This window comes from Halichoerus grypus, chromosome 1, assembly GCF_964656455.1.
Source record: "Halichoerus grypus chromosome 1, mHalGry1.hap1.1, whole genome shotgun sequence".
Lineage (NCBI taxonomy): Eukaryota > Metazoa > Chordata > Mammalia > Carnivora > Phocidae > Halichoerus > Halichoerus grypus.
The window spans coordinates 128,109,279-128,134,584 of record NC_135712.1 but is presented as its reverse complement, the minus strand read 5'-3'; the positions used below and the strand labels follow the sequence as shown (position 1 = coordinate 128,134,584).

The following is a 25,306-nucleotide window of genomic DNA, read 5'->3' as shown; positions in this document are numbered from 1 at the left end:
GATTATTTGACCATAGAGTTGAGGGTCCATTTCTGGGCTCCCTATTCTGTTCCATTGATCTATGTGTCTGTTTTTATGCCAGTACCACACTGTCTTGATGATTACCGCTTTGTAACAGAGCTTGAAGTCCGGAATTGTGATGCCACCAGCTTTGCTTTTCTTTTTCAACATTCCTCTGGCTATTCGGGGTCTTTTCTGGTTCCATACAAATTTTAGGATTATTTGTTCCATTTCTTCGAAAAAAGTTGATGGTATTTTGATAGGTATTGCATTAAATGTATAGATTGCTCTAGGTAGCATTGACATTTTCACAATCTTTGTTCTTCCAATCCATGAGCATGGAATGTTTTTCCATTTCTTTGTGTCTTCCTCAATTTCTTTCATGAGTATTCTACAGTTTTCTGAGTACAGATTTTTGCCTCTTTGGTTAGATTTATTCCTAGGTATCTTATGGTTTGGGGTGCAATTATAAATGGGATCGACTCCTTAATTTCTCTTTCTTCTGTCTTGTTGTTGGTGTATAGAAATGCAACTGATTTCTGTGCATTGATTTTATATCCTGCCACTTTGCTGAATTCCTGTATGAGTTCTAGCAGTTTTGGGGTGGAGTCTTTTGGGTTTTCCACATAAAGTATCATATCATCTGCAAGGAGTGAGAGTTTGACTTCTTCTTTGCTAATTTGGATGCCTTTTATTTCTTTTTGTTGTCTGATTGCTGAGGCTAGGACTTCTAGTACTATGTTGAATAGCAGTGGTGATAGTGGATACCCTGCCATGTTTCTGACCTTAGGGAAAAAGCTCTCAGTTTTTCCCCATTGAGAATGATATTTCCTGTGGGTTTTTCATAGATGGCTTTTATGATATTGAGGGATGTACCTTCTATCCCTACACTCTGAAGAGTTTTAATCAAGAAAGGATGCTGTGCTTTGTCAAATGCCTTTTCTGCATCTATTGTGAGTACAATATGGTTCTTGTTCTTTCTTTTATTAATGTAGTGTATCACATTGATTGATTTGCGGATATTGAACCAACCTTGCAGCCCAGGAATAAATCCCACTTGGTCGTGGTGAATAATCCTTTTAATGTACTATTGGATAGTATTTTGGTGAGAATTTTTGCATCCATGTTCATCAGGGATATTGGTCTGTAATTCTCCTTTTTGGTGGGGTCTTTGTCCAGTTTTGGGATCAAGGTAATGCTGGCCTCATAAAATGAGTTTGGAAGTTTTCCTTCCATTTCTATTTTTTGGAACAGTTTCAGAAGAATAGGTATTAATTCTTCTTTAAATGTTTGGTAGAATTCCCCTGGGAAGCCATCTGGCCCTGGGCTCTTGTTTGTTGGGAGATTTTTGATTACTGCTTCAATTTTCTTGCTGGTTATGGGTCTGTTCAGGTTTTTTATTTCTTCCTGGTTCAGTTTTGGTAGTTTATACATTTCTTGGAATGCAACCATTTCTTCCAGATTATCTAATTTGCTGACATATAGTTGCTCATAATATGTTCTTATAAATGTTTGTATTTCTTTGGTGTTGGTTGTGATCTCTCCTCTTTCATTCATGATTTTATTTATTTGGGTCATTTCTCTTTTCTTTTTGATAAGTCTGGCCAGGGTCTTATCAATCTCATTAATTCTTTCAAGAACCAGCTCCTAGTTTCGTTGATCTGTTCTACTGTTCTTTTGGTTTCTATTTCATTGATTTCTGCTCTGATGTTTATTATTTCTCTTCTCCTGCTGGGTTTAGGCTTTATTTGCTGTTCTTTCTCCAGCTCCTTTAGGTGTAGGGTTGTGTATTTGAGACCTTTCTATTTCTTTAGAAAGGCTTGTATTGCTATATACTTTCCTCTTAGGACCACCTTTGCTGCATCCCAAAGATTTTGAACAGTTGTGTTTTCATTTTCATTTGTTTCCATGAATTTTTTAATTCTTCTTTAATTTCTGGTTGACCCATTCATTCTTTAGTAGGATGCTCTTTAGCCTCCATGTATTTGAGTTCTTTCTGACTTTCCTCTTGTGATTGAGTTCTAGTTTCAAAGCATTGTGGTCCGAAAATATACAGGGAATGATCCCAATCTGGCAAAAGTTCTTTTAAAACTTAATCATATACATATCTATTTTTGGCATGTATGAACATTACTTACATTTTTTTTTAATTAGAATTGTAGTTAGGAGAGTGTTTCAGTGGAAAATCATGCTGTACTACCACACACGCATGTGCACCCCACATCTGAGTAAAATCAAATGTGTACCAGCCCGTGGGAATCACACTTAGGCAAATGCCTTGGATAGTGTGTGCCTACTTTTAGTGTGCAGTGTCCTCATTTCTGTGTGGTGATCAGGGCCAGAGAGGCACTCTCAATCCAGATGCCCCAGCTCCAGAAACTGTGAGAAGCCTCTGCCTCAAATCTCCTTACCTTGCTGGGAAGCAGGGAACTGTCCAGCAGCAAATGCTTCCTGAACTCAGGCCTATACCAGGCCTGTGCAGTCGGTCCTCAAAGAGCAGGGCTCCCCCTGCTGCAGGTGTCTGGCAGCATGGAAAGGAGCTTCCCATTTGCATTTGCACTGGGCTCCACATATTATGGAGCTGGCCATAACTGCCAAAGGCAGATACTGAAGCCAGCCTATACAAATTAAAAGACATTTCTGGAAACTATTCCTACCATACATTTTGTTTAAAGATCAATATGAGTGGAGGGGATTCACAGTACTCTTTGACAGGATGTTTCTTCCCCTTCTTCACATTGCCCAGCTATTCTGGAGGCTCAGCTTCTCCTATGTATCTGAAACAGGGAAATGATAGGAAATGGCTGGGACATCAGGAATTGAGACATGAAATCCATACCACTGTTAGTGGGCTCCCTGATGGTGCCTTAGCCTAGGACACCCCAGGCCTTCTCTAAGTGACCGAAGACCATAATAAAAGGTAACAAGCCACACAGCTGCTTCTGAAACTTCCTGCCTGAGCCTTTCAAGAGAAGTGAGGCAGAATTGAGCACATAATTGAGGGAGCTGAGAATGCCTGCTAGGCAGGATGCCTGGCCATAAAGATGACTTGCCAAGCCTCAGAATGACTTGCATTAGAATTAGATCATTCCCCTGTGAGATTTTGAGAAATACAGGTAGAAGCTGGTTCTTATCAGATAGAAAAGAAAGGAACTGAACACAAGCAACCAAGGAGACAGATGGCCAGTAAGGGTGAGATTGTAGGGCAGCCTCTTTGTAAGCGCTTAGTTCCACTCAGAGACAATAAAAGACAGAAAGCCACCTGCTTATTGCTTCATCCAGGCAGGGAAGCTCTTGTGCCAGACTTCAAGCACGGATAGACCAGAGCCAGAACAATCAAATTGTAAAAAATGGGCACAGTCACCAATGCCATATGAATAATACATCTGTTGTAATTCTACCTTCCAAAGTATGTTTTTTAGACACACAAAATGCCTATTAAAAATGATTCTCAAAATAGAGGCAATCTTGTCTGCGTTTTCTACTCCAGTGCATCCAGTCAACTAGCTAATGCAGCATAGTTGACTCCTGATTATCTGCATAGATGGAGGAATCTGTGATCACAGAGAACTGAAATCTACAGAGTCCTACCCACCTCATTTTGTCTAGCCGCCATATCTTTCCACAAGCTTTCCTGGAGTTGGGCACAAGATGCAAAATGACCGGCTGTATTTCATGCCTGTTTCTTTATCTTGACTACCTATTGTTGGAGTTACCAATCAGTAAAGAAGTAGCTTAGCAATATGGAATAAAAGGAAAAACAGAAATTCTATATGGTTCCCAAACAGAGTAATCAAATGATTCTTACCAAATGCTTATCAAATACAAGCTCCTGTGTACAACAGTGAAAAAAAAGTTCAGAGATACGATATTTATCATGTTCCAACCTTTTGAGAATAAAAGTATTTGAGGGGGAAAAAAGATAGCAATGTCATACTTATCAGTTTAGCAGCTTTTTCTTAACAGAGAGAGGGAGGAAGATAACAAAGATAACTTATCATAAAAAGGATCCAATGGAAAGGGGGAAGTTGGGGAAGGGGAACCCAAGACATGAAAATGGTGTGATCCAGACTCAAAAGAATACATTCTCAGGGCACCTGGGTAGCTCAGTTGGTTAAGCGACTGCCTTCGGCTCAGGTCATGATCCTGGAGTCCTGGGATCGAGTTCCACATCGGGCTCCCTGCTTGGCAGGGAGTCTGCTTCTCCCTCTGACCCTACCCCGTCTTGTGCTCTCTTTCTCACTCTCTCTCTCTCAAATAAATAAATTAAAAAAAAAAAAAAAGAATACATTCTCCATGATTGGTGGAGCCATGTTCTATGCGTATAAACAATTATGACTTTGGAGAATTTGAGCTCCTAATATTTAGTTCTAGAAATAAAAAAATAGAGCAAAGGGCGCCTGGGTGGCTCAGTTGGTTAAGCGACTGCCTTCGGCTCAGGTCATGATCCTGGAGTCCCGGGATCGAGTCCCGCATCGGGCTCCCTGCTCAGCGGGGAGTCTGCTTCTCCCTCTGACCCTCCCCGCTCTTGTGCTCTCTCTCTTTCATTCTCTCTCTCAAATAAATAAATAAAATCTTTAAAAAAAAAAAAAATAGAGCAAAAATGTGAGGTGTGAGAAATTGTATTTGCACTGAAATTTAGCTTTCTTGGTAACTGGGAGAAGTTTGCTGATCAACTTGCTATATTCCAGATAGCACTGATGGAAGTGAATGGAGATATACTTTGGGATTTGAGTTTCAGAAGCCCAGACATATAGTATATAATGGCATGGTTCTTTGTTGATTTGATGTCTCCTTTGCTTCTAGGTCTCATTATAGAGGCAAAAGGAATATGTGGAGTGTGTGTGTGTGCACAAATATGCATGTATGTCATGTGTGAGAGAAAGAAGTGAACTAATTTTAATTTATCTTTCACTTATTTTCTAAATATTTTTGTTTTCGTGAGAGATCAGATTTAAAGCTGGTAAAAGCAGAAAAATCCAAATATGAAGAAATGGATTGTAGTGAATACTGGCACTGTTTTTCTGATGTCAATGTGTTGGAGTTCTCTCGACTCTTCCCTTGACCACAATTCAGCAAATGTTTGAGATTTATCAGTATTGATAAACCTACTCTTCTTATGCCACCAGGCTCTCACACATTCATTCTAAAAATATTTACAAAGAGCTTATGTGCCAAGCTCCTCATACCTTCTTAACTGTCCAACCTGCCCCAGGCCATCGGCTTTCCTGTTGTTCTGCACCCACATCCAGGTGTTCCTGATAGCATGACTTTTTTCATTTCACTTTCCTATTCTAAATATCTTGATAGTTGGGGCACCTGGGTGGCTCAGTCGGTTAAGCGGTTGCCTTCGGCCAGCTCAGCAGGGAGTCTGCTTCTCCCTCTCCCTCTGCCGTTCCCCCACCCCTGCTTGTGCTCTCTCACGTGCACGCTCTCTCTCAAATAAATAAAATCTTTTAAAAAATAAATATCTTGATAGTTTTCCATGGTGTCCCAAATAAAAAACAAGTTCAATGGAAGTAACACCAAGCTCTTAAGAGGGTTGGGTTATAGTCTCAGTTCTGTCCCTGATATTCACCTCTACATGCAGTCTGTTTCCTCATCTGTAAGCAACAGAGCACCATGGTAATTAGTCTAGGGGATTTTGAATGTTGCTCACAACATGGGTGGTATTTATTCCCATTTAAAACCTGAAGATGCAAGGATCACTCTAGTTAAGTGATTTGCTCGGAGCTGCTCAGCCAGTAAGTAGAGCAGCTTGAATAGAAGAATGCTTAGGGACTTAAAGCTCTTTCTACCACCTCCCTGTAAAATAAGGTTGTCTGAAATGGCTCCCTTCCTGCGCTAATACAGTAACCACTAGCTTTCAATTAAATGACATTATAAATTGTTCCTCAGTCACACTAACCATATTTCAGGTGCTCAATAGGTAGATGTAGCTAGTGGCTGCCATACTGGTCCGTGAAGATTATAGGACATTTCCACCAGCACAGTTTTATTGGCTAGGTTAGGACTTTCAGTCAGCAGTTGGCTTCTATGATTCCTTGACCTGTCAATCTGGCATTCTGGCCTTCCAGAGTCTGTCCCCAGCTGTCCTTTACTGTTGACGAACTCTTTATGTGCCTGCCAGACTGGGTGTTATTTGTGTGTCCCCCACTATACATAACATAGTGCCTTCCATAGTGAGTCAACATTTGGATGGATGGATAGATGGACAGACGGAAGGAAGGAAGAATGGATGGGTGAGAGGGAGAGAGGGAAGAAGGGAGTGGCATTCACTCATGTTTTCATTAGATAATTGTGTTTGGGTTTTTTTTTATGTTCAGTTAGCCAACATATTAGTTTTTGATGTGGTGTTCAACAATTCATAAATGTTTATTGAGTATCTACCATATGCTCTTCTAAGATTCCTGGGATTGCTATGATTACCAGACATGGTCTTGTGAAATTTTCTGTCTGGGTTTCTGTCTGGGAGGGTAGAATAGAGAACGGATCTTAAAGAAGTTTATAAGTAAATAAAAATTCAGACAGTGATATGTTATGAGAAAAATGAGCATATTGTGCTGAGCAACCAGGAGACTGGGAAAACTATAGATGTAGCAGTCTCTAATGAGGTGTACTATTTGACCTCCGACCTGAATAATCAGAAGAAGCCAACTATATGAAGTACTGGGTGGAACATGTTCTATGAAGAAGGAACTTTGTTGTTGAAATGATTTTGCATATTTTGACAAAATATCTTATGTCTCAGTCTCAACTTCTGATATATCTGCCGGTGTAAATCTCATTTCATAGTCTTAATAAAATTACCCTGAAGGAAGGATGCAACAAGGAATGGGGACAACATTTAGGAAGACAGAATTAATATAGTCTATTAAAGTTTAAATGGTATTTATCTTCTGTGATGTTTCTCTTCTCTTGTACAGTTTTGTTCCTGGACCATATAAAACTACCTTCAAAGAAGATGCATTACAGAAGGCAAAGTTCTTTCAAGATAAAAAGTATCTTTCAAGAGTAGCAAGAGACAGCAGAGATGATACTATTCAAAATCTTACCAGAAACACATTCCATACCTTTAAAAATGGAAAAAAGGTGATAAAAGCTGCTCCAAAACAACATGATAAAGGAAGTGCTTTAAGAATTTAGCCTTAGGAAGCATGGTAAGACTCTGGATTTAAGTAACTAAATTCACTGCCATAACTATGGGCAACTTTTATTTGGATATCCACCCATATCCAGACGTCCACTCTGGAGGGCTGGACAAAACACAGGTTGTAGATTATCAGGCAATTTGATCCCTTGCACTCATTGGTATTAAGATCGATCTTGTCCATTTCTTTGAGCACTTCTCATAATTCCAGCACTCTGATACATTCAAGAACTGTTATCATTAAAAGATGGAAGAATGAAAGAAGTGTTCTGAGAAGTCCAATGGAGATATAATCTGAAGGTAAATTTTAAATAGTATATACATGAGCCAATGCTAATTCTTTTGATTGCAGGTCTCTGTCCAGTCCACTTTCTGCAAACCAAGGTTTCATTCTCTAGTACTGTTTAATGCTCATCTGTTTAACCAAAGGTTAATGTTTTGAAAAACCCCAAAATTTACATTTACAAATTGATGCTTATATGTCATAATTTTGATAATTTGGCTTTCCATGATACCATTTAAACACATCACTGTCTCTGTGTGGAGTGTCCAGCTTTCTGATAGGCTTATGCTGGAAGGTCTCCTCCCACTTTCTGCAGTTGTTTGCTTGGACAGGTAAGAAGCAGAGAGTAATTTTCTCTGCTCCAATTCCTCCTTAATTCACTGAGAAACTTGTTAATTCCCCCAAAACATAAATAATTGCTTTTGAGCTAGAAGTTCCCTCATTATATACAGCCTCCTGCCTGGCTATTTTGATGGACTTTTATTCTTTACCATTATTGTTATATATATATTATTTTTCACTAATCCAGATATTCTTTAGACAAGGACAGTAAAGATAACTGGTCATGGGTAACGCTGAGTTAACTTTTACCCATCAGGTAGCTATTTAGTCAATAGTGAACAGTATCAAACAGGACTGACCGAGATCTAAATAGAGTCTTAAATGCATATCGAGTTTGGAAAAGATAAAGTTGTTAATGTTTTAATCCACAAATCCATTTGGGGTTGCAGAGATGTACAGAGATGAGAGTAAGTTAAAGCAGGAAAGCTAGGCATTCCAAATGCCTAGCCTCCAAGAGCATTCTGACAGCTTGCTCCCTCCTACCTCCAGATCACAAAACTAATTCTTAATCTTATGATGGGCTAATATTTTCAACAACTAAAGACCAAATTAGCATTATTTAATTTAGACACAATGTTTGGACCTTACCTCAAATTCCCAGAGGGGGCTCCAGAGTTGGTAGCAATGGCCCTCCGTGGCAGAACATCACTCTCTTCAGCGAGGGAGACCCTGCTTGGATGCATGGGGCAGATGGCTACTGGCACCTTAGACCAGTAGGTGATTTTCTTTTCTATATCTCTCTTTATAAAAGCTAGGAAAGAAAGGCCATCTCCACTGTGTTTTAAAACCACTTCTGCCATCCTTACTCAGGCAACTTCATAGAGTTAGCTCCCAATGTCTTCAGAGGGGCAAGGAGTTAAAATGTCATATTCATACTCAGGAAACAGAGGAGAATATAGCACATCAGGTTTCTTCATATCCTAAGCAGTTCTTAGGGGTTCAGGAAAAATTTATGTTTCAAGTGAATGAAATTGAGCAATATTTAAGAGGTATTTTAATAAAAGGGATTTTTCTGGTTAACTTTGGATTAAGCAAAAGCTCTTTCTGTTTACTGCTAGAAATACTTTAAGAATGTATTTGTCTATTTTTTCTGCATTGATAAGTAAAATACGCCAAAAATTTTTGCCCTTGGTAATTGAGATTATTTTAGCATTTTGGGTCTTTTTAATCCTTAACAGATGAAGGGTCTGAAACATACTGTAAATGTTAAGTTCCTTTTTTAAAATCCCTAATTTTAGCATTTCCCATGATTTACCTCTTTCTCTAGAAGGGAAAAGCCGTAAAAATTTGAATGTAAATTAAATAAACCCCTATTTAAACCGAGAATCACACAAATAAGCAGTAGTGCTTCCTGGTTTAAACATGTAAATTAATTGACTATAAAGGACATGCCTCCTATTATCTCTGCACTAAGCTATGAGTCAAACATGTTTAAAAAAAAAAAAGTCAAAAAAAAGATGCAACTCAACATGGCCTTAGATTGCAATACTCAGTAACAATTCAACCAAATGACCCCCTTTTCTAAAAGGGGAGTTTAAGTGGGAAGAGGAATGGATGGCAGGAAGATAAGGGGAGAAAGGGATTACATCTCCACCGGCCCACTCCATTTTCCCCTCAGCATGTTTTGTCAGTTATGTGGCTTCGCTAAGCTTCCAGGCTCAAAGCCCTTCTCAGTCCAAAGGTTTGTCTCAAATAAGTGACCTCCAACCTCTGCAGAATAAAATCTGACTTCGTAGCTAGAAACTCTGGATATATGGTCTTAACAGACACAAAGGGAAGCAGATGCAATGTAATAGGACAATGTCAAATTTGCAAATCCTACTGTTCCACCAGCTATCTAGCCTTGTCAAGGTCCAGACTCCTCTAACTCAGGCCTCTGTGAATGACAGGGTTTTCTATGAGTTTAGACAGGTAAACACAAAACTGCACTGAATCGTGAAGTCAGACCTATGTACTGCAAACTGTCATGTACCATAACTGAATCATATAATTACAGAAAATTAAATTTGCATATTTAAGTACTATTTTCCCCCAGAGGCAGATTATCTACTTAACTTTTTGGTTTACAGACTGATGTAACTAATTTAAAAATGAAGTATCTTAAACACCATAAACCCTTTAGCAAATGGATGACAAATGTGAAGAGACAATTAGGTTCATGTACAAATAATAATTGATAAGCTTGAGGGGTTTATTTTGTGGGAAAGGCCAATTTTGGTCTTCAAAAGTGTAATGTTTGGCATGTTTTTAACAGCTTAGTCCTTTTCTTTGTTTTTCATGCATTTAATAACTGGATAAAAGCAAGCTGATGGGCTAAGTTTCAGAATTTATAGCACAGCCTATAAAAAATAATGGCCAAGGAGAGACATTTTTCGAGGGCCGATACACAGATCAGTTCTAGTGTTAAATAATAAGGCAGACGACTGTAAAACAGGAAGAAAGATACGATAAAGCAGAAAGAACAAAATACTGAGTCCAGAAATGTGGGCATAAGGCCTACTTCTGTCACGGATTCTTTGTGACACTGAGTCCATTTCTTCAGAACAAATACTGCCGAGGAGTTTATTCTTCTGCTCAAGTTTACTGTTTAAAACACCAACAAAAACAAAAACCCCTTAAGATGCCTGAATACAGTTTATTGGCTGGTTTGAATAGCACTTTTAATAGCAAAAATGTGTTTACATTGTAATAGCTTACAACCATCTTTTTCAATACAAAGTAAAATATGTCTTAGCAATTTAAATTCCTCACCTCTTTGACCTATACAATAAAAAGTCCCAGATACTGTTGTCTGGCTGATTCCTGCAGAGATATGCATGAGTATATTAGTTGAGTGCAACTTCCTTAACCACCCTGGAGGGGACCTGTTTAATCATGAAACGGTAATATACAGACATAATTTTGAAAAGGAAATGAATTTCACTTCTGTCCTCTAAAAATACCTTTGCTCTCAAGTTACAGTATACATATTACATATTATACAAACCACTAGGTTTTCATTTCCACACCTTAACAATCCCATCTCTAGATGCAGTTACAATGAAGCCCTGTGTTGTCTGGAATGTGGCCACATCTGTGATGATGTCGTGATGTCCCACAGGCAGAGATTCTGGGCCCCTCCGAGGGGTGTCATCACTCGGTCCTACCTTCTGCTTATTCTGGATCTCCTGTTTCATGGTTAAAAGTCACGGAGGAAAAAAAAAAAAAGGGAGAAAGTCAGAAGTTAAAAGCCTGTACCACATTGTACCTCTTATCAATATTGTTGCTTCTGGGACAGGTTGTTGTCGTTAAAGCTAAAACTTCCTGTGAAGTAGTCAACCTTTCACAAACTGAGTAAAGAGTCCAAAATGATATTGTGTTTTCGACAAGTAGCCACTTATAAATATGTACAGATCCTTGGCTTGTTTATAAATTTTCTGTATTACCTTTTGTCCCTATCAAAAGGAAAAAGGGAAAGCCTATAATAAAGGGGTATAAATGACCAGAATATTGACGTAAATATTAATCTATCATAAAGGAAGCTTTCATTCATTTACTGAGCACCTTCTAGACCCAGGCACTTTCAGATTCATTATCTCACTTGAAGTTTTTGCCCAACTCAAGAACACAAGCTTTGGAGTTCCAACAACCAGGACTGAATCCCAGCTCTGCTGCCTAATACCTGGATGATCTTAGATAAGTTACTTCATGGTGCTTAACTTTCTTATTTGTAGAAGGAAAGTAATAAAGGTACTTATTAATTGTTGTGAGGACTGAGCAAGTATATTAAGTGCTTACTTCAAACTATGTACTTATGTGTGTGCCTTTAATATGTTTATTATACCTTAATAAAAGTGAATTTCAAAAAATACAGAAAAGCCAAGAGAAAATAAACATGTTCCTTAAATACTACCAGTCATTTTTGTGCCTACAGAAGTTGAAAGAAAACAAGACTGCTTGTACCTGGACAACTTCAGTGCCTTCAATTATTTTCCTATAGTAGGACACAGACGAAGAACTAGTACTTCCTGCAACAACATAGGACCTCTCTGGGTAAGCCAGGTCCCAAAACCTAGGGAAGATGAAACGAATACTGATCATCTCTGGAGAAGGGGAGGAACTAATGATCATTAACTTACATTCATCAATACATAACTTATTTTCTTTTGCATTAGGAAAAGAGATTTTTCGTAGAATAGCATAAAATTAGGGACACATGAAGTATTAACAGCTATTCCTGCAAGATGTGGAGGATTTTAAACATTACATTTATAATACCGTGGTATTAACCAGAGTATCCACATACGATCTTTCTCCTTTTAAGTGTTACACAGTAAGTATCCTTTCTCAGATACTGTACCTTATTTTCATGTCTGAGCCAGCTGTTAGCAGGATGGGATTCCCATCTGCCGGACTACAGTAGATACCATGGACACTGTGAGGAGAGGGCTTTAAAAAGAAAGAAATAGGAATCAAATTAAAGATACCAGTGTATTCCCTAAGTGGCGCCATTTCTAGAAACAAGTCAACTGGCAGCAGCTTTCCAGGCACCTGATTAACTGAAGAAATGAGAGACCATTTATGTATATCTTCTAGACGACTTTCTTTGGGACCTTAAAATGCATTTGCTTTGTATCATTCTGAATAAAGAGGCAAAACCTCTTCAGCCTCTTAACATTTTCTATTTGGGAGGACTCCAACTAAAGGAGAAAAAACCTCTTTCCTACCTTTTGCCCCAATGAAGCACCCGGGGTGGCAACCTGAAAAAAGTGTAGGTAAGAGGGTCACGTTCCAATTATCCCAGATTTTTACTGGGGCTCCACAGACCTCACAAACCTTACGGAGCTAGCAACCAAACCCCCCAGACATTAGTAAGCCTGAGGAACAGGAAAGCCACCTAATACTAATTTAAAACACAACCCAAAAGCCTAACAGATACAAGGTTTGGTAAAATGCCTGAAAGCGCTCGGGATGTGGGAAATTCAACTGGCCTTTAGAATAAAAACTGGAGGCAAACCTGTAACTCAGAGAGTGGCGGTGCACTGCTAGCCCAGAGAGTGAATCTTCTGTCGCCAGTCTCCATGTCCCACATGGATACTTCATTGTTGCCCTGCACAGCTAAGGGAAACAGGCCAGAACCATTACTCAGACCAGAGCACTACTCTCAGAGCTTCCACATCTTGGTAGATAATCCAAGTCGGCCTGTACCGCTTTCCATTTTTCCGATCCTGCAAAAAATGCTCACTCTACTTTTAAATAACATCGTGACCCTGTCACCAGACTGGAGGGCAAAAGGTATTTTCCAGTGAATATTTACTGTTGTACAACACACTGAAGAGAACTGTGGGGTAGAAAGGTGAATCCTAAACAGATTCTACCCTCAAGAAACCTACAGTCTAGAAGTAGAGAAAAAATATATATAAAGGATAAGACAATGAGAGCAAAAAGAACTGCAGAGTTCCACCTGAACTCAAGGAAAAGATCCCCTCGGTTGGCAAGAATCGAGGTCACCTCATGGGGACGTTCTCACCGGGCAGATACAGGTGGCATACGAATAAATCATTTCAGGCAGAAAGAATGTTTTGTGTTCTTTGGGAAAATGAGTAATCGGTGTGACTGAAGCACATCTGTGATAGGGAGGAAGGGTGGGAGATGAAGGCAGGGGAAGATTACGGAAAAAGGAAACTGTGGGCCCGAGAAAGACATTATCCCTTAGTTATTTTTGAGCAGGAGGAGTGACAATACTTCATTCCTTCATTAACATTTACTGAATCAACAATGTTTATTATGAGCTCATCCCTGTCCTAGATGCTGAGGAAGATGAGGCAAAAAATGCAAAAAATTCCGTTTCATGGAACTTACATTCTAGTGGGGACAATAAACCAAAAAAATGCAAAGGCCCTGAATCAGGAATGTGCTTAGTTGAAGGAGAAAGCCAGAAAGCCCCTGTAGCTGGGGCAGCCTGAGCATGGGGGAGGGGCAGGAAAAGGCACAGGAGGGCTGGCCACATTCCACTTGCCATTCCAAGGCTGATCCATGGGGGCCACATCAACAGGCTGCTGTGCCCTCTGGCTTCTACATGGGTTTGGCCTGTGGTAAACGAAAAGCCCCCCAAATAAGTAGGCCCTAATCTCCGGAGACTATAAATGTCACCTTATATCGTATAGTGACTTTGCAGATTATGATTAAGGGCCTCGAGATGGGATTTTCCTGGGTTGTTCAGGTGAGCCCTAAATGCAATCACAGTGTCCTTAGAAGGGGGAGGCAGACTTGACAGCAGAAGACAAAAGGACAATGGAGCAAGATGCTATGGTGGTGGCTCTGAAGATGGAAGAAGGGGCCACAAGCCAAGGCAAGCAGCTGCAGAAGCAGGAAAAGGCAAGGGAATGGATTCTCCCCTAGACCCTGCAGGGGTAATGTGGTCCTGCTCCCACCTTGAATTTGGCTCAGCAAAACTCATTTCAAACTTCTGGCCTCCAGAACTGTTAGAGTATAAATCTGTGTTATTTTAAGCTACCAACTTTGTGGTTATTTATTACACCTAAGAATAAAATGGTCATAGGAAACTAATACGGGCCTATGGAAACCACAGTAGGAGGCCAAAGGGAGAGATAAATGTCTCATCTCAGACTGGCTGTGTCCCTCATGTCAAAATCACCTCTTCTCTCAAGGTGGCCCTCTCTACCCACCTTCTCTGCAAACTCCAGTAACCACTCTCTCCCCTCCTGTCTTCTAATACCAGCCCTATTTCATTGTGCTTTTATGATACCTCTATACCCACACTTCCACCAATAGTTCCTTTGAAAATAAATCCTCAAATTATCCTACCTTGAGTATGCCATCGGTTTCCTGTTGGAACCCTGACCAATAAAAAAAGGTCAGAGAGGTAGCAGGGGCAGATCCCCATTAAGCCTCTGGGCCATTAATAAGGAGTTTGGCTGTAACTTGGAATGGGAAGGTACTGAGCAGCAGTCTTAAGAAGTAAGGATTAAAGCAGGGAGTTAAAGCATATTGTATTAATAGGGACAAGAGATTGTGGTGGTTTGGATAAGGGAGACAGTGATGGAAATAGGAAAAAGTGGTCAGATTCTGAATATATTTTAGGACCATACAGGATTGGCTCATGGACTAGAAGGAAGATGAGAAAGAAGAATCAAGGACACCACCAGGCTTCTTCCTGAGCACTGTGCATAAAAGAGCTGTCATTTACTGGGACAATACTGTGGGAAGAATGGTTTTGTCTCGGGGTAAAGAAACCAAGTATTCGGTTTGGACATGTCAAATTTAAGGTGCCTATTAGACATCTTAGGGGAGATTTTAAGTAGCTATAAAACTGGATAAATGTGGTATTTAAAGCATGGGACTAGACAAGATCATAGAGCAAAGCCAGTGTAGGAGGAGAAGGGTTTAGGACCAAAGACTGAGCCCTGAGGCAGTTGAGCAGGCCACAATTTAAAAGAAAATCGGGAAATCAGCAGCAAATCAATGAATAGGAGAAGCAAGAAAGTGACGTCCTTGAAATCAAGTAAGGAAAGTAGTTCAGAAAGAGGAAACTATCAACTGACCAATGAGAGGCGAGCAGAGTAATGGCCATCAAATTTGGCAACAGGGAGACTTTGACAGCAGCAGCGTACGAGCTGGTCTATGTGTATGAGAAGGGACCAAAGAGTCTACATGCAAGACGACCAATGAGAAGACATAAGAATAACAAGAGCTACTATTTATCAAGCACTACATGTATGCCAGACTGTGTGCTTCACAATGTTTTCTCTCAAATTCTTACAACTCCGCTAGGAAAGTTATTTTTTTTTTTTAAAGATTTTATTTATTTATTTGACAGAGACAGAGATAGCGAGAGAGGGAACACAAGCAGGGGAAGTGGGAGAGGGAGAAGCAGGCTTCCCGCTGAGCAGGGAGCCCGATGCGGGGCTCGGTCCCAGGGCCCTGGGATCATGACCCGAGCGGAAGGCAGACGCTTAACCACTGAGCCACCCAGGTGCCCCTTAACCACATTTTACAGATAAGGATTAAGTAAGTTTCAAAAACCTGCCAACAAGAAAATCCAAATGTCCAATGAGGGGAGGGATCGGAAGGAAAGCTTGCAAAAAACGCAACAGAAACATCAACAAGAAATGGCAACTGACAAGGATGAGTCAAGGTTTCTAACTTAGATTTCTAAGAAGATGGTGGCAGCTTTAACAAAAATATTGGAGAAAGAAAACAAATGGAAGGTAATGGTAGCAATTAATAAGATCATTTTTAAAGATAATAAATTTGGAATGACAGTGAGATAGCAGTGGTAGGAACTTCCATCATCAGAACAAAACAAAATCAAACATTTGGTTCACATGTAAAATAAAAACTCTAAGAATATGAGTCTTGGCAGCAGGATATTATGCACTTTCAAAAAAAAATCCCCAACACCTGAAAGCCAGTCCTCCATTTTACCTGCAATCACCCAAGACTGATACAGAGGGTGCATTGAGAGGCGTCTGATTCGAGCCCTGGAAGGATGACAGTGACTGGAAATTGGCAACTGGAACCTCATGTCCCAACAAGCCATAGTACCACTGCTTGTACCTTAAAGGAAAAAAAAAAAAAGTCAAAAAGATTACCATATAATTATTAAAGTACATCAAGCTGCATTTATACAAATAATAAATAGCATTAGCTTTGTGCAATGTTTGTTCTCATGAAGCTGCCTCCTGGTGTCACACAGCACTTCTAGTTATTAAATAAAGATATAAAGTGCTCATCACAATGCTACTACATAACTGTCTAATAAATGTAAATTGAAAGTGAAAAATTCATTAATTACACCGGTATTAACTGCCAAAGGCAGACACAAAAAACAAAAGGTCTAGAGAAGATATAAACTGTATTTGATAGGTCAAAATGTTCAGAATGCCTTAAATCACCAAAGATGTTTTACTGGCATTCAGTGACCACTTTACCAACCCCACAGTGGCAGCAGCTTTGTGCCTATCATCAGCCGTCAATCATTTCTACGCGCCCTTTTCTCCAAAAGATTCTGGAAACAGGTATGGGTAGCCAATCACAGCAGAAACTGGAGTGAGTACCTGAACATCTGCCCATGACAAACCCCACAGAGAAGCCTCCCATCCCCAAAGAATAACGCCAACCCTGACACTGAACAGCTGGTCCTGACAGAGGCACAGAGCGTATTCTTGGGACTGGTCTCCAATTTATTTTTTATTTTATTTTATTATGTTATGTTAATCACCATACATTACATCATTAGTTTCTGATGTAGTGTTCCATGATTCATTGTTTGTGCATAACACCCAGTGCTCCATGCAGAACATGCCCTCTTTAATACCCATCACCAGGCTAACCCATCCTCCCATCCCCTGCCCCTCTAGAACCCTCAGTTTGTTTTTCAGAGTCCATCGTCTCTCATGGTTCGTCTCCCCCTCCGATTCCCCCCGCATTCTTCCCCTCCTGCTATCTTTTTTTTTTTTTCCTTAACATATATTGCATTATTTGTTTCAGAGGTACAGGTCTGTGATTCAACAGTCTTGCACAATTCACAGCGCTCACCATAGCACATACCCTCCCCAATGTCTATCACCCAGCCACCCCATCCCTCCCACCCCCACCACTCCAGCAACCCTCAGTTTGTTTCCTGAGATTAAGAATTCCTCAGATCAGTGAGATCATATGATACATGTCTTTCTCTGATTGACTTATTTCGCTCAGCATAACACCCTCCAGTTCCATCCATGTCGTTGCAAATGGTCTCCAATTTAATGGAGATACTGGGAGTGTGAAAAGGCAAAAGGGCAAGAGGGTCCCTCCGTCACCCTGCCCCACTGCAGGACAATGGCTCAAACAGCCGTAGGTAGTTTAGCACCCTCAAAACTGATCAGGGTACCTGAGAGCTATCACTGCCATTTACTAAGTTGCTCACAGAGTTTCTACCTACTCATAGGCCTGGCATCACATCTTCCTGTACCCGTGCAGTTTATTCACACAAAAGGCAAACACAATGTATTCCATATAAACTATATAAAAAGAAATAAAGAAAAGGGCAGATACTTAATATCATAAATGTAAGTTAGGGAATCTAGAAACCAAAATTCAAGCACAACAGATTATAATTCTTCAGAAAGTATGCCAAATGGGAAAAAGTGAGATGTGATACATTCTCAAGGGGCAGGTTCAAAGCCTTATGAGGGTAAAATGTGAAACTAAAACAGAAAAGTAGCCAGCAAGATCACATGACACACCTTCAGCCTTTAAGAAAGGGAGGCAAGAAGGAATAGGGCAATAAACCGATGTTTAGCTCTTCTCCAGTACCAGGCCCCTGCGATGGATGCTTTTACCTCATTAAATCCTCAAAGCAGCCCTTGAAAGGATTAGCCCCATTTGAAGATGAGGATCCTAACACTCAGAGGAGTTACACAGCTTGCCTGGGGTTACTGGAATTTGAAACCAAGTCTGCCCAAACTCAAATGCTCTCATCCATAAACCAAGCCTGCTGCTTCCCTGGCAGGATAACGGAATGCCACCAAATCTGATCACTATAATGATTATAAAGAGGCTCATTTAAGAACAAAGAGAAAAAGGAAACTTTTATGCATTGGGATACTGATATCTTTCAAATCTTTTTTTTCTTTTAAATGAAAAAAATTAAATTGCAAGTGGTTGTAACATAATAATCACTTAAAAAAAAAAAAAAAAGGAGATGGGGAAGGTGCCTTGGTTTTGGCTCAGGTCATGATCTCAGGGTTGTCAGACTGAGCCCTGTGTCGGGCTCTGAGCTGAACGTGGAGCCTGGCTGAGATTCTCCCTCTCTCTCTCCTTTCCCCCATCGCCAGCCCCCCGTGCTCTTCCTCTCCAAAAAGAAAAAAGAGAGAGAGAGAGAGAAAATTATCAATGAAGAAAAAGGAAAAAAATTCCACAAGAAGGCAATTCCAGACATTAGTGGCATTCGCAACCCAGTCAATGACTTTGAAGTCAGCTCACCAATGCAGAGCCAGCACTGGTGGATGTCCACAGCAAAGGAAGTGATGAGGCCTGACTTCAGATCATGCTTTAGTGTCCATGCATTGCTTGAAGACCTGAGGTCCCAACCAACTAGAGAGCCATTCACAGTGGCATAGGCCAGAACGGACTGTGCCCCGGAGTTGAAGTGATGCATATCCACGACACAGCCATCGTCCTTCTGGTCTAGAATTCTAAAGAAATACACAAAGCAAAAGGTAAAGATTTTTCTGGTCACTGAAAACATAGCACCAGCCTCTATTTAAGATGAATTTATATTCTAACCATAGTCAAGAAATAACAACTCTAACCCATCAAGCCAATGATACCTGAGGCATTTTTTAAAAATAACTTCAGACTTACAGAAGAGTTGCAAAAATAGTACAGAGAATTCTTGTATATCCTTCACGTAGCTCCCCTCGTGTTAATACCCTACATAACCATAAAAAATTTATCAAAACTAAGAAATTAACCTTGGTACAATACTAGTAAAATACAGAACATAATCGAATTTTTATTAGCTTTCCACTCATGTCCTTTTACTGTTCCAGGATCCAAAACAAGATACCATATAGCATTTAGTTGTCACGTCTCTTTCTATCTGACCCTACCTAGCCTTTGATTGTCTTTCATGATTGTGACATTTTTCAAGACTACTGGTTATTTTATAGAATGTCCCTCCATTTGGGTTTGCCCATGTGTTCTCAATCAGTTTATGCCTTATTGGAAGACCACGAAATAAAATCCTTCTCCGTGCATTTATGAGGAGGTACCTGATATTAATTAGAACATATTAGTGGTGATGTTAACCTTAATCATCTGGCTAAGGTGGTGTCTACCAAGATTTTCCACTGTAAAATTATTTTTCCATTTATAACTACTCAATCTTTAGGGCAAATACTTTTGAGACCATATAAAAATCCCGTTTCTGCTTAAAGTTTTGTCAACATATTTTAGGATCCTTTGATAGATCATAGGTGTGGTGTTCTAATGGTCACTATTTCCCTCATTCCTTCTATACTTAGTGATTAGAATTTTTCTATAAAGAAGAATTGTCACTTCATCCCCCATTAATTTTACTTATTCATTTACTTATTTATATCAGTATGGACTCATGGATATTTATTTTATTCTCTGAGTTGTAATAGTATTATTATTGTTTTGCTGCTCAAGTTGTTCCAACTTTGGCCACAGAAAGCTCTCTCAGGTTGGCTCCAATGCCCTTTCAATATGCTTTTTTGAACCACTTCCTAACTTTCTGGCATCACAATATACTCAAGACTCATCTTGTATTTTCACTGCCCAGCCCTGGAATCGACCAGTTCTCCAAGGAGCCCTGGTTCCTTTTATGGGAGAATGGTATTTAAAGATTTATTTATTTATTAGATAGAGAGATTAGAGAATATCGAGCATCCTGCTGAGCGCAGAGCCTGACACAGGGCTCAATCCCATGACCCTGAGAATCATGACCTGAGCCGAAATCAAGAGTCAGATGCTCAACCGACTAAGCCACCCAGGTGCCTGGGAGAATGGTGGTTAAAAACCAAAGTCTGTGTGTGCTAAGTGTTCATTGCTATGGGGGGGCTGTCCCTGCTCCAGTCCCTCTCAATGGCCAGAGCTAGAAAATATAGATACGATGGGCGCCTGGGTGGCTCAGTCCTTAAGCATCTGCCTTCGGCTCAGGTCATGATCCCAGGGTCCTGGGATCGAGTCCCACATCAGGCTCCCTGCTCGGTAGGAAGCCTGCTTCTCCCTCTCCCACTCCCCCTGTTTGTGTTCCTGCTCTTGCTATCTCTCTCTCTCTCTGTCAAATAAATAAATAAAATCTTAAAAAAAAAAAAGAAAATATAGATACGACACCTGATGCCTACACATATTATCTGTACTTCAGTATCTTTTTATGTGTATGTGTGCATATGTATACAAACATACACATATATACATATGCATATACATATATCATGAGTCCATATTGATATCTATCCAGCACCAGGGTTCATTCTAGCCATCCCCTTTTCATATTTTTTTTAAAAGATTTTATTTATTTATTTGACAGAGAGAGACACAGTGAGAGAGGGAACACAAGCAGGGGGAGTGGGAGAGGGAGAAGCAGGCTTCCTGAGGAGCAGGGAGCCCGACGCGGGGCTCGATCCCAGGACCCTGGGATCATGACCTGAGCCGAAGGCAGACACTTAACGACTGAGCCACCCAGGCGCCCCTCCCTTCTCATATTTGTAATATGAATTTCTTCTTTCTTCAGCAGTGAGAAACCTGGCTCTCATTACCTACATATTTACCTATTGTTCAACCTTAGTATACAATTAAAGTGGTTTTGGAATTGATGAACCATATTCCTGTGAAAAACCACCAACTAGAACACAGTGTTTGAGTTCAGTTCCTTCTGTCATTCACCTTGCAGTGTCCAACTAAACCACTGTATTCCAAAGGTATTAGGTTGGCTCCTTTATTGCCCACACCCTTCAATGTGACTATATGCTTCATCTGTATAATAAGTAGACTGATTTTAGACTGCATTCTACCTTTCATCCTGTATCTGGGTTGATTTTTTTTTAAACTTAGAGTAAAAGTCACTCTTTGTGGTATACAGTTCTGTGCGTTATGACAGATGCACAGCCATGGATCTTCTACCACAGAACCACACAGAACAAGTCCACACCCCAAAAATTATCTTGTGCAGCCCCTTTGTAGTCAACTCCTACTCCATCCCCAACCTGTGACTACCACTGATCTCAATTCCTCCCTACAATTTTATGTTTTCCAGAATGTCACACAGTTGAAAACATACAATAAATCGCCTTTTAGGTCTGACTTCTTTTGTTAGCAAAAAGGATTTAGGATTCATTGGTTGTTGCGTTAATCAATAGTTTATTCCTTTCATTACTGACAATAAAAGTAATAAAATAACACTGATACCTTTTTATGTACTATTCCATTATATGGGTATGCCTATTTTTTTTCAAGCTGAGGCATTTTTATTTATTTTTTTTTTAAAGATTTTATTTATTTATTTGAGAGAGAGAATGAGAGACAGAGAGCACGAGAGGGAAGAGGGTCAGAGGGAGAAGCAGACCCCCCGCTGAGCAGGGAGCCCGATGTGGGACTCGATCCCGGGACTCCAGGATCATGACCTGAGCCGAAGGCAGTCGCTCAACCAACTGAGCCACCCAGGCGCCCTCAAGCTGAGGCATTTTTAAACTAAAAAGAATTCATAAACATATTGGCCAGCCTCCCTGATCAGTATATATCATGCTTTTGCAGCACACATTATTTTAGTTTTAGCTCTTGGATCAAGAGTCAGCAAACATTTTCTCTAACAAGCCAGAGAGTAAATATTTTAGGCTTTGCAAGTCACGTATCTCTATTGCATATTCATTTTTTTACAATCTTTTAAAAATGCAAAAATCGTTCTTAGCTTATGGGCCATACTGAAGGCTATAGTTTGCTGGCCTCTGTGTCTTAGATAAACAACTATATTTACAAACATTCTAACACTGACTGTATTTCCCCTAGAGGGACGATGAAAAGTCCAAATGCCAAATAAAATGTGAAAAGGTGCTATAAATTCTAATTATTAAGAGGCATGACAAATTACTAGAACTCATACAGCAATTCAGTAATGTGGCAGGATACAAAATCAATGCACAGAAATCAGTTGCTTTCTTATACACTAACAACGCAACTGTAGAAAGAGAAATTAGAGAAACGATTCCATTTACAATAGCACCAAAAAACAAAAGATACCTCGGAATAAACCTAACCAAAGAGGTAAAGGATCTATACTCTAGGAACTACAAAACACTCATGAAAGAAATTGAAGAAGACACAAAAAGATGGAAAAATATTCCATGCTCATGAATTGGAAGAATAAACATTGTTAAAATGTCTATGCTACCCAGAGCAATCTATACCTTCAATGCCATCCCGATCAAAATTCCAATGACATTTTTCAAAGTGCTGGAACAAACAATCCTAAAATTTGTATGGAATCAGAAAAGACCCCGAATCACCAAGGAGATGTTGAAAAAGAAAAACAAAGCTGGGGGCATCACGTTGCCCGATTTCAAGCTATATTACAAAGCTGTGATCACCAAGACAGCATGGTACTGGCACAAAAACAGACATATAGACCAATGGAACAGAACAGAGAACCCAGGTATGGACCCTCAACTCTATGGTCAAATAATCTTTGACAAAGCAGGAAAAAACATGCAATGGAAAAAAGACAGTCTCTTCAATAAATGGTGCTGGGAAAATTGGACAGCCACATGCAAAAGAATGAAACTCGACCATTCTCTAACACCATTCACAAAGATAAACTCAAAGTGGATGAAAGACCTCAATGTGCGACAGGACTCCATCCAAATCCTAGAGGAGAACATAGGCAGTAACCTCTTTGACATCGCCCACAGCAACTTCTTTCAAGATACGTCTCCAAAAGCTAGTGAAACAAAAGCAAAAATGAACTTTTGGGACTTCATCAAGATAAAAAGCTTCTGCACAGCAAAGGAGACAGTCAACAAAACAAAGAGGCAACCCACAGAATGGGAGAAGATATTTGCAAATGACACTACAGATAAAGGGCTGGTATCCAAGATCTATAAAGAACTTCTCAAACTCAACACCCAAAAACTAAATAATCAAGTCAAAAAGTGGGCAGAAGACATGAAAAGACACTTCTCTGAAGAAGACATACAAATGGCTAAGAGACACATGAAAAAATGTTCATCATCATTAGCCGTCAGGGAAATTCAAATCAAAACCACATTGAGATACCACCTTATACCAGTTAGAATGGCAAAAATGGACAGGGAAAGAAACAACAAATGCTGGAGAGGTTGTGGAGAAAGGGGAACCCTCTTACACGGTTGGTGGGAATGCAAGCTGGTACAGCCACTTTGGAAAACAGTGTGGAGGTTCCTCAAAAATTTAAAAATAGAGCTACCCTATGACCCAGCAATTGCACTCCTGGGTATTTACCCCAAAGACACAGATGTAGTGAAAAGAAGGGCCATATGCACCCCAATGTTCATAGCAGCAATGTCCACAATAGCCAAACTGTGGAAAGAGCCGAGATGCCCTTCAACAGATGAATGGATAAAGAAGATGTGGTCCATATATACAATGGAATATTACTCAGTCATCAGAAAAGATGAATACCCAACTTTTACATCAACATGGATGGGACTGGAGGAGATTATGCTCAGTGAAATAAGTCAAGCAGAGAAAGTCAATTATCATATGGTTTCACTTATTTGTGGAACATAAGGAATAGGAGGGAGCACAGTAGGAGAAGGAAGGGAAAAATGGGCGGGGGGAATTGGAGGGAGAGATGAACCATGAGAGACTATGGACTCTGAGAAACAAACAGGGTTTTAGAGGGGAGGGGGGAGGGGGGATTGTTTAGCCCGGTGATGGGTATTAAGGAGGGCACGTACTGCATGGAGCACTGGGTGTTATACGAAAACAATGGATCGTGGATCACCACATCAAAAACCAATGATGTATTGTATGGTGACTAACATAACATAATAAAACTTAAAAAAAAAAAAAAGAAAGAAAAAACAAGGAAAAAAAAAAAGAGAGGCATGACAACAGTTGATCCGACCGAATGAAGCGAACTTAAAAAAGACTCAGGCAAGGTTTCTTTGGAGCAACTGCTATCAGACAGAGTGAAATCTAGAGTGAAAAACTGTGCTGGCACAATCTCGCAATCTACAAAGTCATGTTTGCTTAGGGTAAAGACAGTAACATTCACAGTACAAAGTGCTATCAGCTATGAGGTACCCATGGGAGGAATGTGCACGTCTGTGTGTGTGTCCAATCTGCCAACAGCTGTTGGTTAAGTTCCACGGAACTCAACAGTTATACTGTTGTACAGTCATCCTCTGCTGAAACAATTGTAAAGAAAACCAGCAGGTATTCTTTAGTTAAAAACAATATATAATATGTCCTAAACAAAAGCTGCCCAAATCTGTTCAGTGAATGTGTTAAACATAACGCATATTTTTAATTGTAAAGGCAAAACAAAATTACAAACAAGCAATTAAATAATATAAACAATATAATCCTAGATGATCCAACATACAACATCCTTTCCTTCCTTAGCTACCCCAACCGCCGTGTCTTATAATCCACGAAAGTATACAAATCCGCTCATTCAGCTTTCCTCCTGTGGGATCTACCCCCTCTGCCTGCCATGCCCTTCTCGACCACCCTGCTTTGGCTAGCTAACTCACATCTGGTCTCCCCTCCTCCAGGCCTTCTTCCCTATCCCCTGCAAGCTGGCTCCCCCCGTCCCTGTAACATGGGCACATTATCACACTGCAACTGAAATCATCTGTTAACTGGTCTGCTTCATCCCTTAGACTGTAGTGTCTTAGAGAGCTTAACATATCTTATTTGTATTTGGAATCCTCGGTGTGTAGCACATACTGGTCAATTGAAAACTTGTTCTGCTTTATCTTTAAATGTCTTACCCTGTGTTTAAAATCTGTGGGTAACCACAATTTGTAAGAAGTGAAGGA

The 25,306-nt window shown here is 40.0% G+C and overlaps 2 protein-coding genes across 5 annotated transcripts in view; one reads left to right on the top strand and one right to left on the bottom strand.

The window, feature by feature from the left end:
* The window catches only part of LOC118535906 (collagen alpha-6(VI) chain), a 107,910-nt gene extending 99,985 nt beyond the window's left edge, over positions 1 to 7,925 (top strand). Inside the window, exon 36 of the mRNA XM_036092544.2 lies at positions 6,927 to 7,925. Coding sequence (XP_035948437.2) covers positions 6,927 to 7,146 — 220 coding nt within the window. The 3' untranslated portion in view covers positions 7,147 to 7,925. The remainder of the gene's footprint in view (positions 1 to 6,926) is intronic.
* Positions 7,926 to 10,390: 2,465 nt separating this feature from the next.
* Positions 10,391 to 25,306, bottom strand: part of PIK3R4 (phosphoinositide-3-kinase regulatory subunit 4) — an 83,239-nt gene continuing 68,323 nt past the window's right edge. For all 4 annotated transcript variants that reach the window (XM_036092546.2, XM_078071879.1, XM_078071881.1 and 1 more), the window contains exons 15-20: positions 18,744 to 18,955; positions 16,203 to 16,334; positions 12,772 to 12,872; positions 12,115 to 12,203; positions 11,718 to 11,826; positions 10,391 to 10,942 (exon numbers count right to left, since the gene is read on the bottom strand). In XM_036092546.2, the coding sequence (XP_035948439.2) occupies positions 10,772 to 10,942; positions 11,718 to 11,826; positions 12,115 to 12,203; positions 12,772 to 12,872; positions 16,203 to 16,334; positions 18,744 to 18,955 (814 nt within the window). In that variant the 3' untranslated portion in view covers positions 10,391 to 10,771. The remainder of the gene's footprint in view (positions 10,943 to 11,717; positions 11,827 to 12,114; positions 12,204 to 12,771; positions 12,873 to 16,202; positions 16,335 to 18,743; positions 18,956 to 25,306) is intronic.